Raw genomic sequence first — 13333 nt, forward strand, 5'->3', positions numbered from 1 at the left:
TGCGGTATTGTAAAATGCATACATCCAAGCCATGAGACTATGGCGATAAACCCTTAAATAAATCAAAGGTTTATCTAAGTTATGTATATCGAATTCGGTCATTCCTTCCAATCCAAACAAACACAGGATTTCAGGAATGGGAGTTGTCAATTCCTATGGTACAACTACCTACTAACGAATGGCGTGATCAATGTTAATGAATGTATTGTTCCATGTTAAACAAACCAAATGTCATACCAAAATGAAGGCATGTGATGAATTATAGGAAAAGATAAATGATTTTCCCTTGATTTACAAAAAGATACAGACCCCTTATAAATAATGGGGATGTGCTTAATTTAAGCTTTAGAATAAGGAAATTACAATAATCACTACAACAATCACGTGGTCAACATAATTTGAATTTTAAATTCTATCACCCCCCCCTCAAGCGAAACGGGTGGCGGTTTGACTCCGAGTTGATCACGAAATTCTTCAAATAAAGGTCTTGCAAGCGGTTTGGTGAAAATGTCTGCCACTTGGAGCTTGGTTGGAACGAATTTTGTGTGTAGCTTCCCGGAAGACACTAATTCGCGAACAAAGTGATAATCTATGTCTATGTGCTTTGCTCGTTTGTGTGCCACCGGGTTTTGACTTAGGAACACAGCGCTAAGATTATCGCAAAGTAAAGTCGGTCGTCCCGGTGGGAGTGCATTAAGATCACGTAGCAAGTGAGTGACCCAAATGATTTCGGACGCCGTATTTGCCATGGCTCGGTACTCGGATTCACAGCTTGATCGGGAGACCGTGGGTTGTTTCTTAGCACTCCAGGATACCAAGTTTCCGCCAAAGAAAATGGAATAACCATAAGTGGAACGTCGTGTCTCGATACATCGGGCCCAATCGGCATCAGAGTAGCCAACAGTGGACATGTTGGGTGGTTTAGAGAACCTCAAGCCAAGATTAAGAGTGCCCTTAACATATCTTAAAATTCTTTTTACAAGCTGGAAATGTGCAGTTGTAGGAGCATGTAAGAACTGACTTGCTTGATTTACTGCGTATGAAATATCTGGCCGGGTAATAGTAAGATATTGAAGAGCACCTACCAAGGACCGATAATAACTTGGTTCGGAAAAGGGCGGGCCGGTTGAGAGAAAAACATCAGACGTACTTAATGGGGTGGATACCGGTTTCGAGTCAAGCATATCGGCCCTAGAGAGGATGTCAGTGGCGTATTTTCCTTGGCTAAGGAATAAACCATTAGAGGTGGTTGTTACTTCTAAACCAAGAAAATAGTTAAGATTGCCAAGGTCAGTGATAGCAAATTCTTTGTGAAGAGAAGCAGTGAAACGAGAAATGGAAGCTTCGTCATTACCGGTTAAGATAATGTCATCGACATAGACGAGTAAGTACATGAGACACGCTCCTTTATGAAAAACAAATAAGGAGGTGTCGGCTTGGCTACACATAAAACCTTGATGAAGAAGAAAATTACTTAGCCGTTGAAACCACGCCCGTGGAGCTTGCTTGAGACCGTAAAGGGCTTTGCGAAGACGACAAACATGGTTTGGAAAACGAGAATCTATGAATCCGGGAGGTTGTTCCATAAAGACGGTTTCCCTAAGATCACCATTTAAGAACGCATTTTTGACGTCTAATTGATCTCTTACCCTAGCTTTCTTGTTCGTTTCGTTTCTTGCTGATCTTCTTCTTGATTGATCTGGGTTAGCAATTGTGGTTTTGTCGTTCCTTCTGAGTAAGGATACTAGACTTTACCGTGGTTTCTAATCTTTTGACGTCAGGATTAGGGTTAGCTTTTCGTTTTTGATTTCCTGCTAGGGTTTTGCTAAATTTCGTTTGGGTTGCTTGATCTTTTGTTTTGATTGCACGTTGCATGTTCTAGTTTTTTGTTTGTCATGGAATCAAGCCAGTTCAAATCGTCGGATATGGATGCAAGGCACGCCAAGCCGCCGGATATTCTGATATCCACGTTAAACCCTAATAAGGGTTTTGCTTCGCGAACTTTAAACATTGATGGTAAAACTTTCTGTCCACGAAGGGGGGTTTCGTCTGATGTTCAACAAGGGCCGAAGATTGTTAACATAATAGATGAACTCACCAAGATTACAGTTCCTGTTGATATTCAGGCCGATGGCCAAGATGTCGCTAACCCTGAAGCGGTGCATTTGGTAGGTGAGAGTTCAAACCCTAATAATTCTCCTCAGGTTACATATGCAGAAAGGGTTAAACTCAACATGAAAGGGAAACGTGAGGTTAACTTCAGACTTCTCGAATCTACGGAGACAGTGGAGGAGGCTGATGTGGTTATCCCGAAAGAAGCAGTTCGGCAGGTACAAAAGAAATTTGAGAACGTTCTTTATGGTTATTTTCTGGGTGATAGATTACCGTTTCCGGTAGTTGATTATTATGTAAAGAACGTTTGGGCGAAGTATGGTTTTGTTAAGGCTATGATGAACTCTGACGGATTCTTCTTCTTCAAGTTTGAATCCAAAGAGGGTATGAATAAAGTTCTAGAGGGGGGTCCATGGTTGATACGTAAGATGCCATTATTCTTGAACGTATGGGGACCGACAATTAGTTTAAAGAAAGATGGTATTAAGTCTGTTCCTGTTTGGGTTAAGTTTCATAATGTTCCTCTTGCTGTTTATACTGATGATGGTCTTAGTCTTCTAGCTTCGAAAGTTGGTATTCCCAAGAGGCTAGATGCTTACACAGCTGATATGTGTATTGATAATTGGGGTCGTACTAGTTATGCTCGTGCCTTGGTGGAGATAAATGCAGATAATGATCTAAAGAGTCAAGTAGTAGTGGCTATTCCAAAGATGGAGGAAGAGGGTTTTGTAAAGGAAAGCATAAGAATTGAGTATGAGTGGAAGCCTCATCGCTGTGACACTTGTCGGTTATTTGGCCATAATAATTCGTCTTGTCCGAAAAATCCTAAGGATAAAGCTAAACAGGTTATTATTGATGAGGAGGGGTATATTATGGATAAAAGGAAAACAGCTAAGCATGGCTTTCCACAGAAAAAACAGAAGCCGAAATTTGTGTACAAGCCTAAGTCTAACTCTAATGTTGCTAGCACGTCAGGAACGAAAGAACACCCGGAAGCAAAAAAAGTGTCCTATCATGTTGAAACTCAAAATAAGTTTGAGAGTCTTGCCGATGATTCTTTGAAATCAGGATCTTTAGATGAGCTGAATTATGATGATCCGATTTATGAGAAGCCTGATGGCTCAGGGAGTAGTCAAGTTGAGAAGAGTTCAAAACAACTGAATCCGAGAATTGGTGAGGAGGAGGGATTTCTTGATCCTTTCCAAACGGAAGTTTCGTCATTTATGAGTCTGAATAAAAAGAAAGATAGTTCTGAGGGGGCAAGCACTCCCGTTGACATGGGTTTTTATGGATAGCATTGCTGCCTGGAATATAAGGGGCTTGAACCGGCCCCTGAAACAAAGGGAGGTTCAGCAAGTTGTTAAAGAAAATCATTTGAATGTTTGTGCTATCTTAGAGTCTCATGTAGAGGTTTCGAAGCTGTCGAAAGTGTGTGGTAGAGTGTTTAAAAAGTGGGAATGGACGTCCAATGGCGGGGTTTGCAACAAAGGGACTAGAATCATAGTGGGATGGAATGATGATCATATTCAGCTTATGGTGCTAGCTCAAACAGACCAGGTTATGCATGTTCAGCTTAAGTCAAAAATCGATTCCAAAGTATTATTTGTGTCTTTTATCTATGCCAAGAATACTTACCAAGAGCGACGAGTCTTATGGCAAGATATTTGCAAGCATAGTTTGGTTGTCAGGAACCAATCGTGGATCGTGATGGGAGATTTCAACTCGGCCCTTTATATGGATGATTGCTTGTATGGTTCGTCCACTCCAACGAGGTATGAGGGATTTTTTTGAATGTGTTCAACATAATGAGTTGCTGGATATCCCAGGCCATGGCCTTCATTTCACGTGGAATCAAAAACCGAGAGATGGTATAGGTATCCTAAAGAAGATTGACCGGGTGATGGGTAATGTTTCTTTCTTGGACGATTTTCTGAATGCCCATGTGGTTTATCACCCTTACCGGTTATCGGACCATACTCCTTGTATTTTGAGAACGGCTAGTGAGGTTCGGCTAAAGCCTAAGCCTTTCAAGTTTGCTAATTTCATCGCTGATAAAGATGGTTTTAAGGAGTGTGTTATGGCTGAATGGAGCAAAAACATTGTAGGTATTCCGATGCTCTCAGTGGTGAAAAAGCTTCAGAACCTCAAACACCCATTGCGGATTCTTCTTCACAAGCAAGGTAATTTGCATGCTAAAGTTAATGATCTTCGAGCTAGTTTGGACGATGTTCATAAGCTGATTGACCATAACCCGTTTGATGTTGATCTGCGGGTCAAAGAATCAAATATTATCAAAGAGCTCCATAGCGCGGCGTATGATGAGGAATCGTTTGTGAAACAGAAGGCTAAGCTTGATTGGCTTAGTGCGGGAGACGGCAACACGACTTATTTCCACAATTTTGTTAAGAGTAGGAATGCAAGGAACAAAATTCATTCTATTAACGATGCTAATGGTAATCATTTTGAAGGTCCAGAAGTGGAACGTGCTATAGTTGATCACTATATGAATTTTTTGGGAATAGAATCTGCGGTTGAGGACATGAATCTTGAGGAGTTGTTTTCTAAAACCGTTAACCCAGATGATGCTAATCAAATGATTCGGCCTGTTACTCGTGAAGAAATAAAGGCTGCTATGTTTAGTATTGGAGATAATAAAGCTCCAGGGCCAGATGGTTATACGTCAGTATTTTTCAAGAAATCATGGAATATAGTGGGTGAAGAGGTCTCAGATGCGATTCTGCAATTTTTTGATAATGGTAAATTTCTTCAGCAGGTTAATCATACTATTATTGCTCTTGTCCCTAAAGTTCCTACCCCCTCGTCGGTGCTAGAATATAGACCCATCTCTTGCTGCAACGTCATTCTTAAATGTATTAGCAAAATTTTGGCAGATAGAATAAAAGGAAGTTTGGGTGATTTGGTGAATATAAATCAATCAGCGTTCATTCCGGGTAGGAGGATTTCTGATAATATCCTGCTCACTCAGGAGTTAATGCATAATTACCATCTTCATAAGGGAAAACCAAGGTGTGCCTTCAAGATTGATATTCAGAAAGCCTATGATACGGTTAGCTGGTCTTTTCTAAAGTCTATTCTAACCAATTTTGGTTTTCCAAGTAGAATGGTTGATTGGATAATGACATGTGTTTCCACTGTTTCGTTTTCTTTGAGCGTTAATGGGAACCTCTGTGGTTATTTCAAAGGTAAAAGAGGCCTTAGACAGGGTGATCCTATATCTCCCTATTTGTTCACGTTAGTGATGGAAGTTCTTTCGTTGCTGTTACAAAAAGCCGCTGATCAACATCCCGCTTTCAGATATCATGATAAGTGCAAGCAGCAGAAGATTATTAACGTGTCTTTTGCTGATGACTTATTCCTGTTTGTTAATCCTGACATGGTCTCTGTTAAAGTGATGCGAGATACCTTGGAATTGTTTACTAGAATTTCGGGTTTAACACCGAATCTAGCTAAAAGCACTATATTCTTTTGCAATGTCTCTCCTGTGGTCAAGCAGGAAATTCGATCTCTGTTGCCGTTTCAAGAGGGAGATCTCCCCGTGAGGTACTTGGGAGTGCCGCTTATATCCACCAAACTCATGTATAAGGATTGCAAGATTCTAGTGGACCGGGTAGATAAAAAGATTGATCATTGGATGAATAAATCTCTGTCTTTTGCGGGTAGACTTCAACTGATTAAATCAGTCCTATCGGCTATGCACATTTATTGGGCTTCTGTGTTCATGCTTCCGGCTCGAATTATTGGTGATATTGAAAAGCGAATGCGGAATTTTTTATGGAGTGGGGGGCTGAATAAAGTTGCCCATCCTAAAGTGGCATGGAAAAATGTTTGCCTTCCTAAGTCGGAAGGGGGATTGGGTATTCGAAGGATTCATGATATGAATAAAGCTCTTCTCGCGAATCACGTTTGGAGTATTTTGCTGAAAAGGGAGTCGCTTTGGGTTAAATGGGTACATTCTTACAGGATTAAGGGTAAGAATTTTTGGGTTATTCCCCTTCGGGGCAGCATGACTTGGGGGTGGCGGAAAATTCTTATGCTGCGAGCTTCTGTTCGTCAGTTTGTCTGGTATGCTATTGGTAATGGCCGGAATACGAATGCGTGGCATGATAACTGGTGCGATCATAGCCCTTTGGGAGATTTCATTACCCCAAGACGTATACATGGGGCAGGGTTTAATATGAGTTCTAATGTTGCAGATATTGTAAGTCATCAAAACGAGTGGGTGTGGCCGGCCTCGTGGTTTCAGTTATATCCGGCCTTGAGGAACCTAACACCGCCAAGTCTTAACCAAAATGTACCAGATAGGTTGATATGGAAGGATAGACATGATAAGCGCAGGGAGTTTAGTGCGACTGAAGTCTGGGAGAACGTTCGTATGCGTGGGGAAGAGGTTCATTGGGCTGACCTGGTGTGGTTTTCTCAATGTATCCCTAGACACTCGTTTCACATGTGGCTTGTTATTAAAAACAAGCTGAAAACACAGGATCGAATGGGGATATGGGACGCTGGTAGTGCAACTAATTTAAATCTCATGTGTTGTCCGCTTTGCTGTAACGGTAAAGATTCTCGTGATCATTTATTTTTTCAATGCTCGTATGGGTTGCAAGTGTGGAATATGGTTAAAGATTTGGCTTACATGGAAACAGTCGATGCCAATTGGGACTCTATTATGAATTGGTTTTCACAAAATCCTTCGGGTAAGTCGTCAGAATTCATAGTTGGTAAAATGGTTGTTGCGGCTTCAACTTATTTTATATGGCAAGAAAGAAATAATAGATTATTTACTCCAAAGAAGCGGAATGCTACCTTGATCGCAAATATTATTCTCCATACGGTCCGCATGAAGTTGATGACATTCAAGCCAGGGAGAGGATCCAAGAGCCCGTTATTGTTACAACGGTGGAAGTTCCAAGTGAAGACTATGAGTATTGATCCAGGCTAGCGTGGTTTTGTAGTCTTTGGTTGTCTTGTTGTTGCCATTGTTTCGGCTTCTGGTCGTGTCTTTGATGTGGTTGTTTTGTTTTGTTTGGTTGTGCACGCTTGTTGGTTTTTTGGTTTTGCTAGTCTTGGTATGCCAAGTCTAGCCCTAGTGTGCTTCTCTGGCACACTCGTGTTTTTCTTTATTCTTTATATAAAATTCACCGGGGTAACCCTTTACCCAAAAAAAAAATAAATAGCATGAAATGTAATGTGAAACAATGTACTAAGTACGCACACAATGGGCAAACATAGCATGAAATGTAATGTAAAGCAATGTACTAAGTACGCACACAATGGGCATACATAGCATGAAATGTAATGTAAAGCAATGTACTAGGTACGCACACAATGGGCATACATAGCATGAAATGTAATGTAAAGCAATGTACTAAGTACGCACACAATGGGCATACATAGCATGAAATGTAATGAAATCATGTACTATAATGTACTAACGAACATAGCAGGTTTATGATGTGAAAACATGGAAAGCAGGAAAGTAACAAGTAGGCACATGTGTTTCACCCCAAAACAGTTTGGAAAACAGTAAAAGATGGGGTTCTATGTACTCACCTGAGATTCTTTGAAGTTCTTGTATTATAACCAAATAATGCTATATTAATATATCGGACCAAAATCGGAAGGATCAGATAGTATGCGGGTTCGTAAACCAAACGAGTATGGAGACTCGTGTAATATGGTTTAACAAAGCCTACATACTAAAATGAAACCTAACCTAAGTGCTTGCGACTCATTACGACCCGTTTAACGCGTCGTTCGCGTAGAACGCGTTTGGAACGCCTAACATCGTGACCACAAGGTATAACCTCGAAAGGTTACAGCTATGGTCACCTAAAGTGTTTGGTCGGATCCTAATGATCGACCAAATGGGTCGGGTTCGAAAGTATAAGCGATGGTTTAGATCGCTTACCTTACGACCCTATATAAGCACTATACTAAAAGTGACGAGCTAAGCATGTTAGAACATGCTTAACTAAGTTTAGAAAACAGGTTTGGCATCAAAACAAACGGCTTTGATGCTCACGAGTAGTTTGGTTACAAAATACGCAAGAATGCGCATTTTGGCCGAAACTACGACTCGTCACTGAGCCTAGATAACGTAGTAATCAGTAGGTATAGTCGCCATGGACTATAACCATCGTGATCACGCTCACGTTATGAAGTTCCAACGAACTTCGTGTTGACCATAGGCTGGTCAACGTAGAAAGTCAAACAAAACGTTGACTTTCGGACTCGGAAAGCGAATAAAAGAACGAAAGAACACTTACGAAGGGTCCCCGAAAGCTAATCTCGATCCAAGAGCTCAGGTATTAAGCAAAGGCCTCAACTTAGAGCTTTAGATCAGATTTTGTGGGTTTTAACAAGAATGGGGTTGGGGTATTTATAGTATTTCCCGAACCGTTAGGATCGTTTCTTGAAAACATGATCGAATCTCGTGCGTACACTTGTCGAAAAGTTGTGGTTACTGAAAATGACCCTTAGTGAGCTGAAAGGGCAAGTGAAATCATGTGGTTGTGGTTTAATCAGCTGAGATTTGCTGACTAATTGATCTTATCTGATCTGTAGGTCTGACGCGGCCCGCGTCAAGGTGCAGGCCAAACTAATGCGGGCCGCCTGGCCCTGTCTGATCTGCACCACTTGCAGAATTTACAGTTTAGGTCCCTGTTGCATGTTTAAGCCATTTCCGACACTTCTAAGGCCCGTAAAGCCAACTTTAAGGCCCTAAAATTATGCCTAAACATTGTGGACATGGAACATGTTCAAAAATATGTCGGATGTTGGTTCGTTTGGCCGTACGATCGCGATGTTCGGTTAATTACGACGGAATGCGCATAAGCGCGAAAAGTGATCCAAATGACGCGACGAATGGATTTTTCTCATGCCAAACACTAAGGCATAATATTAGGATGCTTACATAAATTTTTGGATGTCCGGATGTATTTAGAACGTAAGTTATGCGCGAAAGTGCAAACTTGTGCACTTTTTGACACTTTTTTTTGGGTAAAGGGTTACCCCGGTGAATTTTATAAAAGAATCAAAGAACAGGGTGCGACAAAAAGTTTGACACACACTACTAGGCTTGACATGCCAAGCCTAGGCAAAACAAACAAACAAAACCAAAGAAACAGCCAAACCAGAACAACCCGAAACACAAACAAAAACTACATCACACTAGCTAACTAAACACGCCATTAGCCCGGAACGTCTTCCTTTATTTCCCACGCTTCCAAAAGTCTCCTGCTGTTCACGTCTCGGCCGATCTTGAAGCCCATAATACGAAGCCGTACCGTGTTAAGAATAACTTGCGCCACCATCTCTTCCTTTCTGCGTATGTTGGAAAACAGCCGGTTGTTCCTTTCTTGCCATATGAAGTATGTAGACGCCGCAAGAACAAGCTTACTTACAATGTGATCCAGCGTCTTTGAGCTCGCATTCTGTTCTATCCATCCCATAATAGAGCTCCAATAGTCACTAACATACCTCAGATCAGTTCTCTTCTTGACAATATTCCATACTTTAGCCGAAAAAGAGCATTGAAAGAACAAGTGATCCCTCGAGTCCCGTCCATAGTTGCAAAGAGGACAGCACATAAGTCTTAAATTTGTCTCACTCCCTGCTTCCCAGACCGCCAGTCTATCCTGCGTCTTAAGCTTATTTTTTAGAACTAACCAAAGGTGGAAAGCGTGTCTTGGAATGCATTGGCCATACCACACCATGTTCACCCAAACCACCTTGTTATCCCTTAAGCGAAGGTTGTTCCAAGCTTCCCAGGAATTAAAATGCACAATTTTACCTTCCACAGTTTTCCAACCCAGTCTGTCACTCGAATCAGGAACAAGATGAGGAACCGTGACATTTATGAGAACTGGAAATAAGTCGTACCATGCCTGTGGCCACCTCCAATTACCATCCGCACCCACAAGTTCATCAACCGTAGTATGCAAAGTAAAGCCAGCTTGAGCTATTCTCCTAGGCGTAATAAAGTTACGGATCGGACTACACGAGCACCAATTATCACTCCACGCATTAGTCTGCGAACCACTACCAATCTCCCTCCAAACATAAGGTCTGACCAGCGGACGAATAGATAGAATCTTTCGCCAACTCCAGGTTAAGCTACCACGGCTTTGAATATCCCAGAAGTTTCGGCCCTTTAACTTGTACGAATGGATCCATTGGACCCAAAGGGACTCTCGGTTGCTAATAATACTCCAGATATGAGACATCATAAGGCCTTTGTTCACATCTGATATATTTCTGATCCCTAGACCCCCCTCATCCTTAGGCAAACGAACATCCTTCCATGCAACTTTTGACCGAATATTGCCCGGAGTCCCTGCATTCCACAGAAACCTGCGCATTCTCTTTTCAAGATCCTTAACTATTCGCATAGGCAAAATAAAGACCGATGCCCAATATGTATACATAGCTGAAAGAACAGAGTTGAGAAGCTGCAATCGACCTGCAAATGACAGCGATTTAGACATCCAGTTATCAACCCTCCTCTCCATACGTTCCACAAGCACCCGACAGTCTCTAAAGGATAACTTGGTAGAGATCAAAGGAACCCCGAGGTAGCGAATCGGAAGGTTACCCTCACGAAACGGCAACAGGCTCATAATCTCAGCTTTAACTTGACTTGGAACATTACAAAAGAAGATCGTACTCTTTGGCAAGCTAGGGACTAAGCCCGAAACACTAGTGAATTTCTCCAATACATTCCGAATAAGCTGAACCGATCCAGTATCCCCATTAACAAAAACAAATAAATCATCAGCGAAGGACACATTAATAATCTTTTGTTTAGAGCAGTGGCTATGGAACTTAAATGCCGGATGTAACGCCATCTTTTGTAACATGAGAGATAACACCTCCATAATCAACGTGAATAGGTATGGGGACATTGGATCTCCTTGACGAAGACCCCGTTTCCCCGAAAAATACCCATGCAGCTCACCATTTATGCTAACCGAATAGGAAACAGAAGTGACACATGCCATAATCCAAGAGACCATCTTTCGGTGGAACCCGAACCGTTTAAGGATAGCTTCCAAAAAGGACCAACTTACAGTGTCATAAGCTTTTTGGATATCAATCTTCAATGCACACCTCGGAGGACCGCGATTCACATGATAATTATGCATAAGCTCCTGCGTAATAAGAATATTATCCGATATCTTCCTACCTGGAACAAACGCCGACTGGTTTATGTTCACTAAAATCCCCAAGCTGCCCTTCAAACGATCAGTGATTATTTTGCTAATACATTTATAAATCACATTGCAGCATGAAATCGGCCTGTAGTCGAGCACCGTATTTGGAGTATCTATCTTCGGCACCAACGCTAAGATCGTATGGTTTATTTGCTTCAGAATTTGGCCATTGTTAAAAAAATCACGCACCGCTTTTATAACATCAGCACCCACTATATCCCACGCATTTTTAAAAAACGCAGATGTGTAGCCATCCGGACCGGGGGCCTTGTTCTCACCTATACTGAACATAGCCTGTTTCACTTCATCATCAGTGACCTGTCTCACCATATTCTCCGCCACATTTTGTTGCAAAACATTAACAAATAAATCTGAATCATCAAGACTCGCAACCTGATCTTCGGTACCCATGAAAGCCGAATAATGGTTGAGAAGAGCAGCCGCAACATCACTTCCCTCATACTGATTACCATTCGTATCCTTGATGCAATTAATCTTATTTCTCGCATTCCTACTTTTCACACAATTATGGAAGTAAGAAGTGTTAGAATCACCTGCACATAACCATTGCACTTTGGACTTTTGCTTCAAGAAGCACTCCTCATCATAGACCGCGGCCTTGAAATCTCGTAGACATATGACTTCTGAAGCCCGAAGAGTGGCATCAAACGGCTGAGATTCCACCTGTTTTTGAATCTTATCCAGGTCATTCCGTAAATCAACAACCCGTTTATGAAGATTACCTTGATTACGTAATATCCTCCTAAAGTGCGATTTCAGATCCTTCATCTTCTTCACCACTGAGAACATGGTCACACCCTCAACCGGTTTATTCCATTCGGTCAAGACAGCTTCACGAAACTCAGGCTTAGACACAATAAAATTTGGGAACTTAAACGGTTTAGGCCGATCCCTATGAATAGAGAATAGTTTCAGTATGGCCGGAGCATGATCCGAAACACGAAATGGCTGAAACATGGCATAAGCATCCGAAAAAACCTCTAAGAGTTTGATGTTGCCCATGATACGGTCGATCTTCTTTAGCATTCCTACCCCATCCTTTGGTTTTTGATTCCAAGTATAGTGCAACCCGTGAGTCTTAATATCAATCAGTTCCGTCATTTGAACACATTCATAAAACTCTCGCATTGCTATCGTGTGGGAAGACGGACCCATGAGAAAATCCTCCATATTCAAAGCAGCGTTGAAATCACCCATCACAACCCAAGGAGTGTCACAAGTGAGGCCTCTAAATTTACACAGATCATCCCACAAGCTTCTCCTATCCTGATACTTGTTCTCCGCATACACAAACGAACAAAATATTTTCTTTTTAACCGATTTGAACAAAAGCTGCGTATGAATGACCTGATCGGATTGAGCTATAACCATAAGATCAATGTCCTCCGCATTCCACCCCAAAATCACCCTCGTACCTCTACTACACATATCTCCATTCGACGTCCACTTCCAATTCCTAAACACTTTCTCGCATATCTTATTCAGCTTGTTTACATCCACATGGGATTCTAAAACTGCACAAATACTTAATTGATTCTCAGCAATAAAATGACGAACCTCACTTTGTTTCAGGGGTTGGTTCAGACCCCTTATGTTCCAAGCAGCTAAGGTACCCATTAAAAACCCTCGTAACCGGGAGTGCTTGCCCCCTCAGAAGATTTATTATTCTGGTTACCACTCATAAAATCAGCCATCTCTGTCGGATTCAACTCTTTGACTACATCCGGTTGGTGAATACGGGTACCATTATTCTCATCAATCATGGACTTGGCACTAGTAGGGTCCCTCTCCTCATCATTCAAGCCATTATCGAGCACCCCAAATGAGTTTGACACCTGCACATTAGCATTGCTTCCCGTCGAGTTATCTCCCTTCGTACCAGAAGTACTTGCATAAGATTTATTAACCTTAGGCCTATACACAACCTTTGGTTTTTGCTTTTTTTGTGGGAACGAGTACTTTGCCAT

At 41.7% G+C, this 13333-nt stretch overlaps 1 protein-coding gene across 1 annotated transcript; it reads right to left on the reverse strand.

Annotated features, from left to right (window-relative positions):
* Positions 1-380: 380 nt before the first annotated feature.
* Positions 381-1586, reverse strand: LOC110941056 (uncharacterized mitochondrial protein AtMg00810-like). The gene has a single exon (XM_022182685.1). The coding sequence runs from the start codon at positions 1584-1586 to the stop codon at positions 381-383; it is 1206 nt and encodes a 401-aa protein (XP_022038377.1).
* Between the last annotated feature and the right edge of the window lie 11747 nt (positions 1587-13333).

The sequence above is a fragment of the Helianthus annuus genome, chromosome 1 (assembly GCF_002127325.2).
Source record: "Helianthus annuus cultivar XRQ/B chromosome 1, HanXRQr2.0-SUNRISE, whole genome shotgun sequence".
Taxonomy (NCBI): domain Eukaryota; kingdom Viridiplantae; phylum Streptophyta; class Magnoliopsida; order Asterales; family Asteraceae; genus Helianthus; species Helianthus annuus.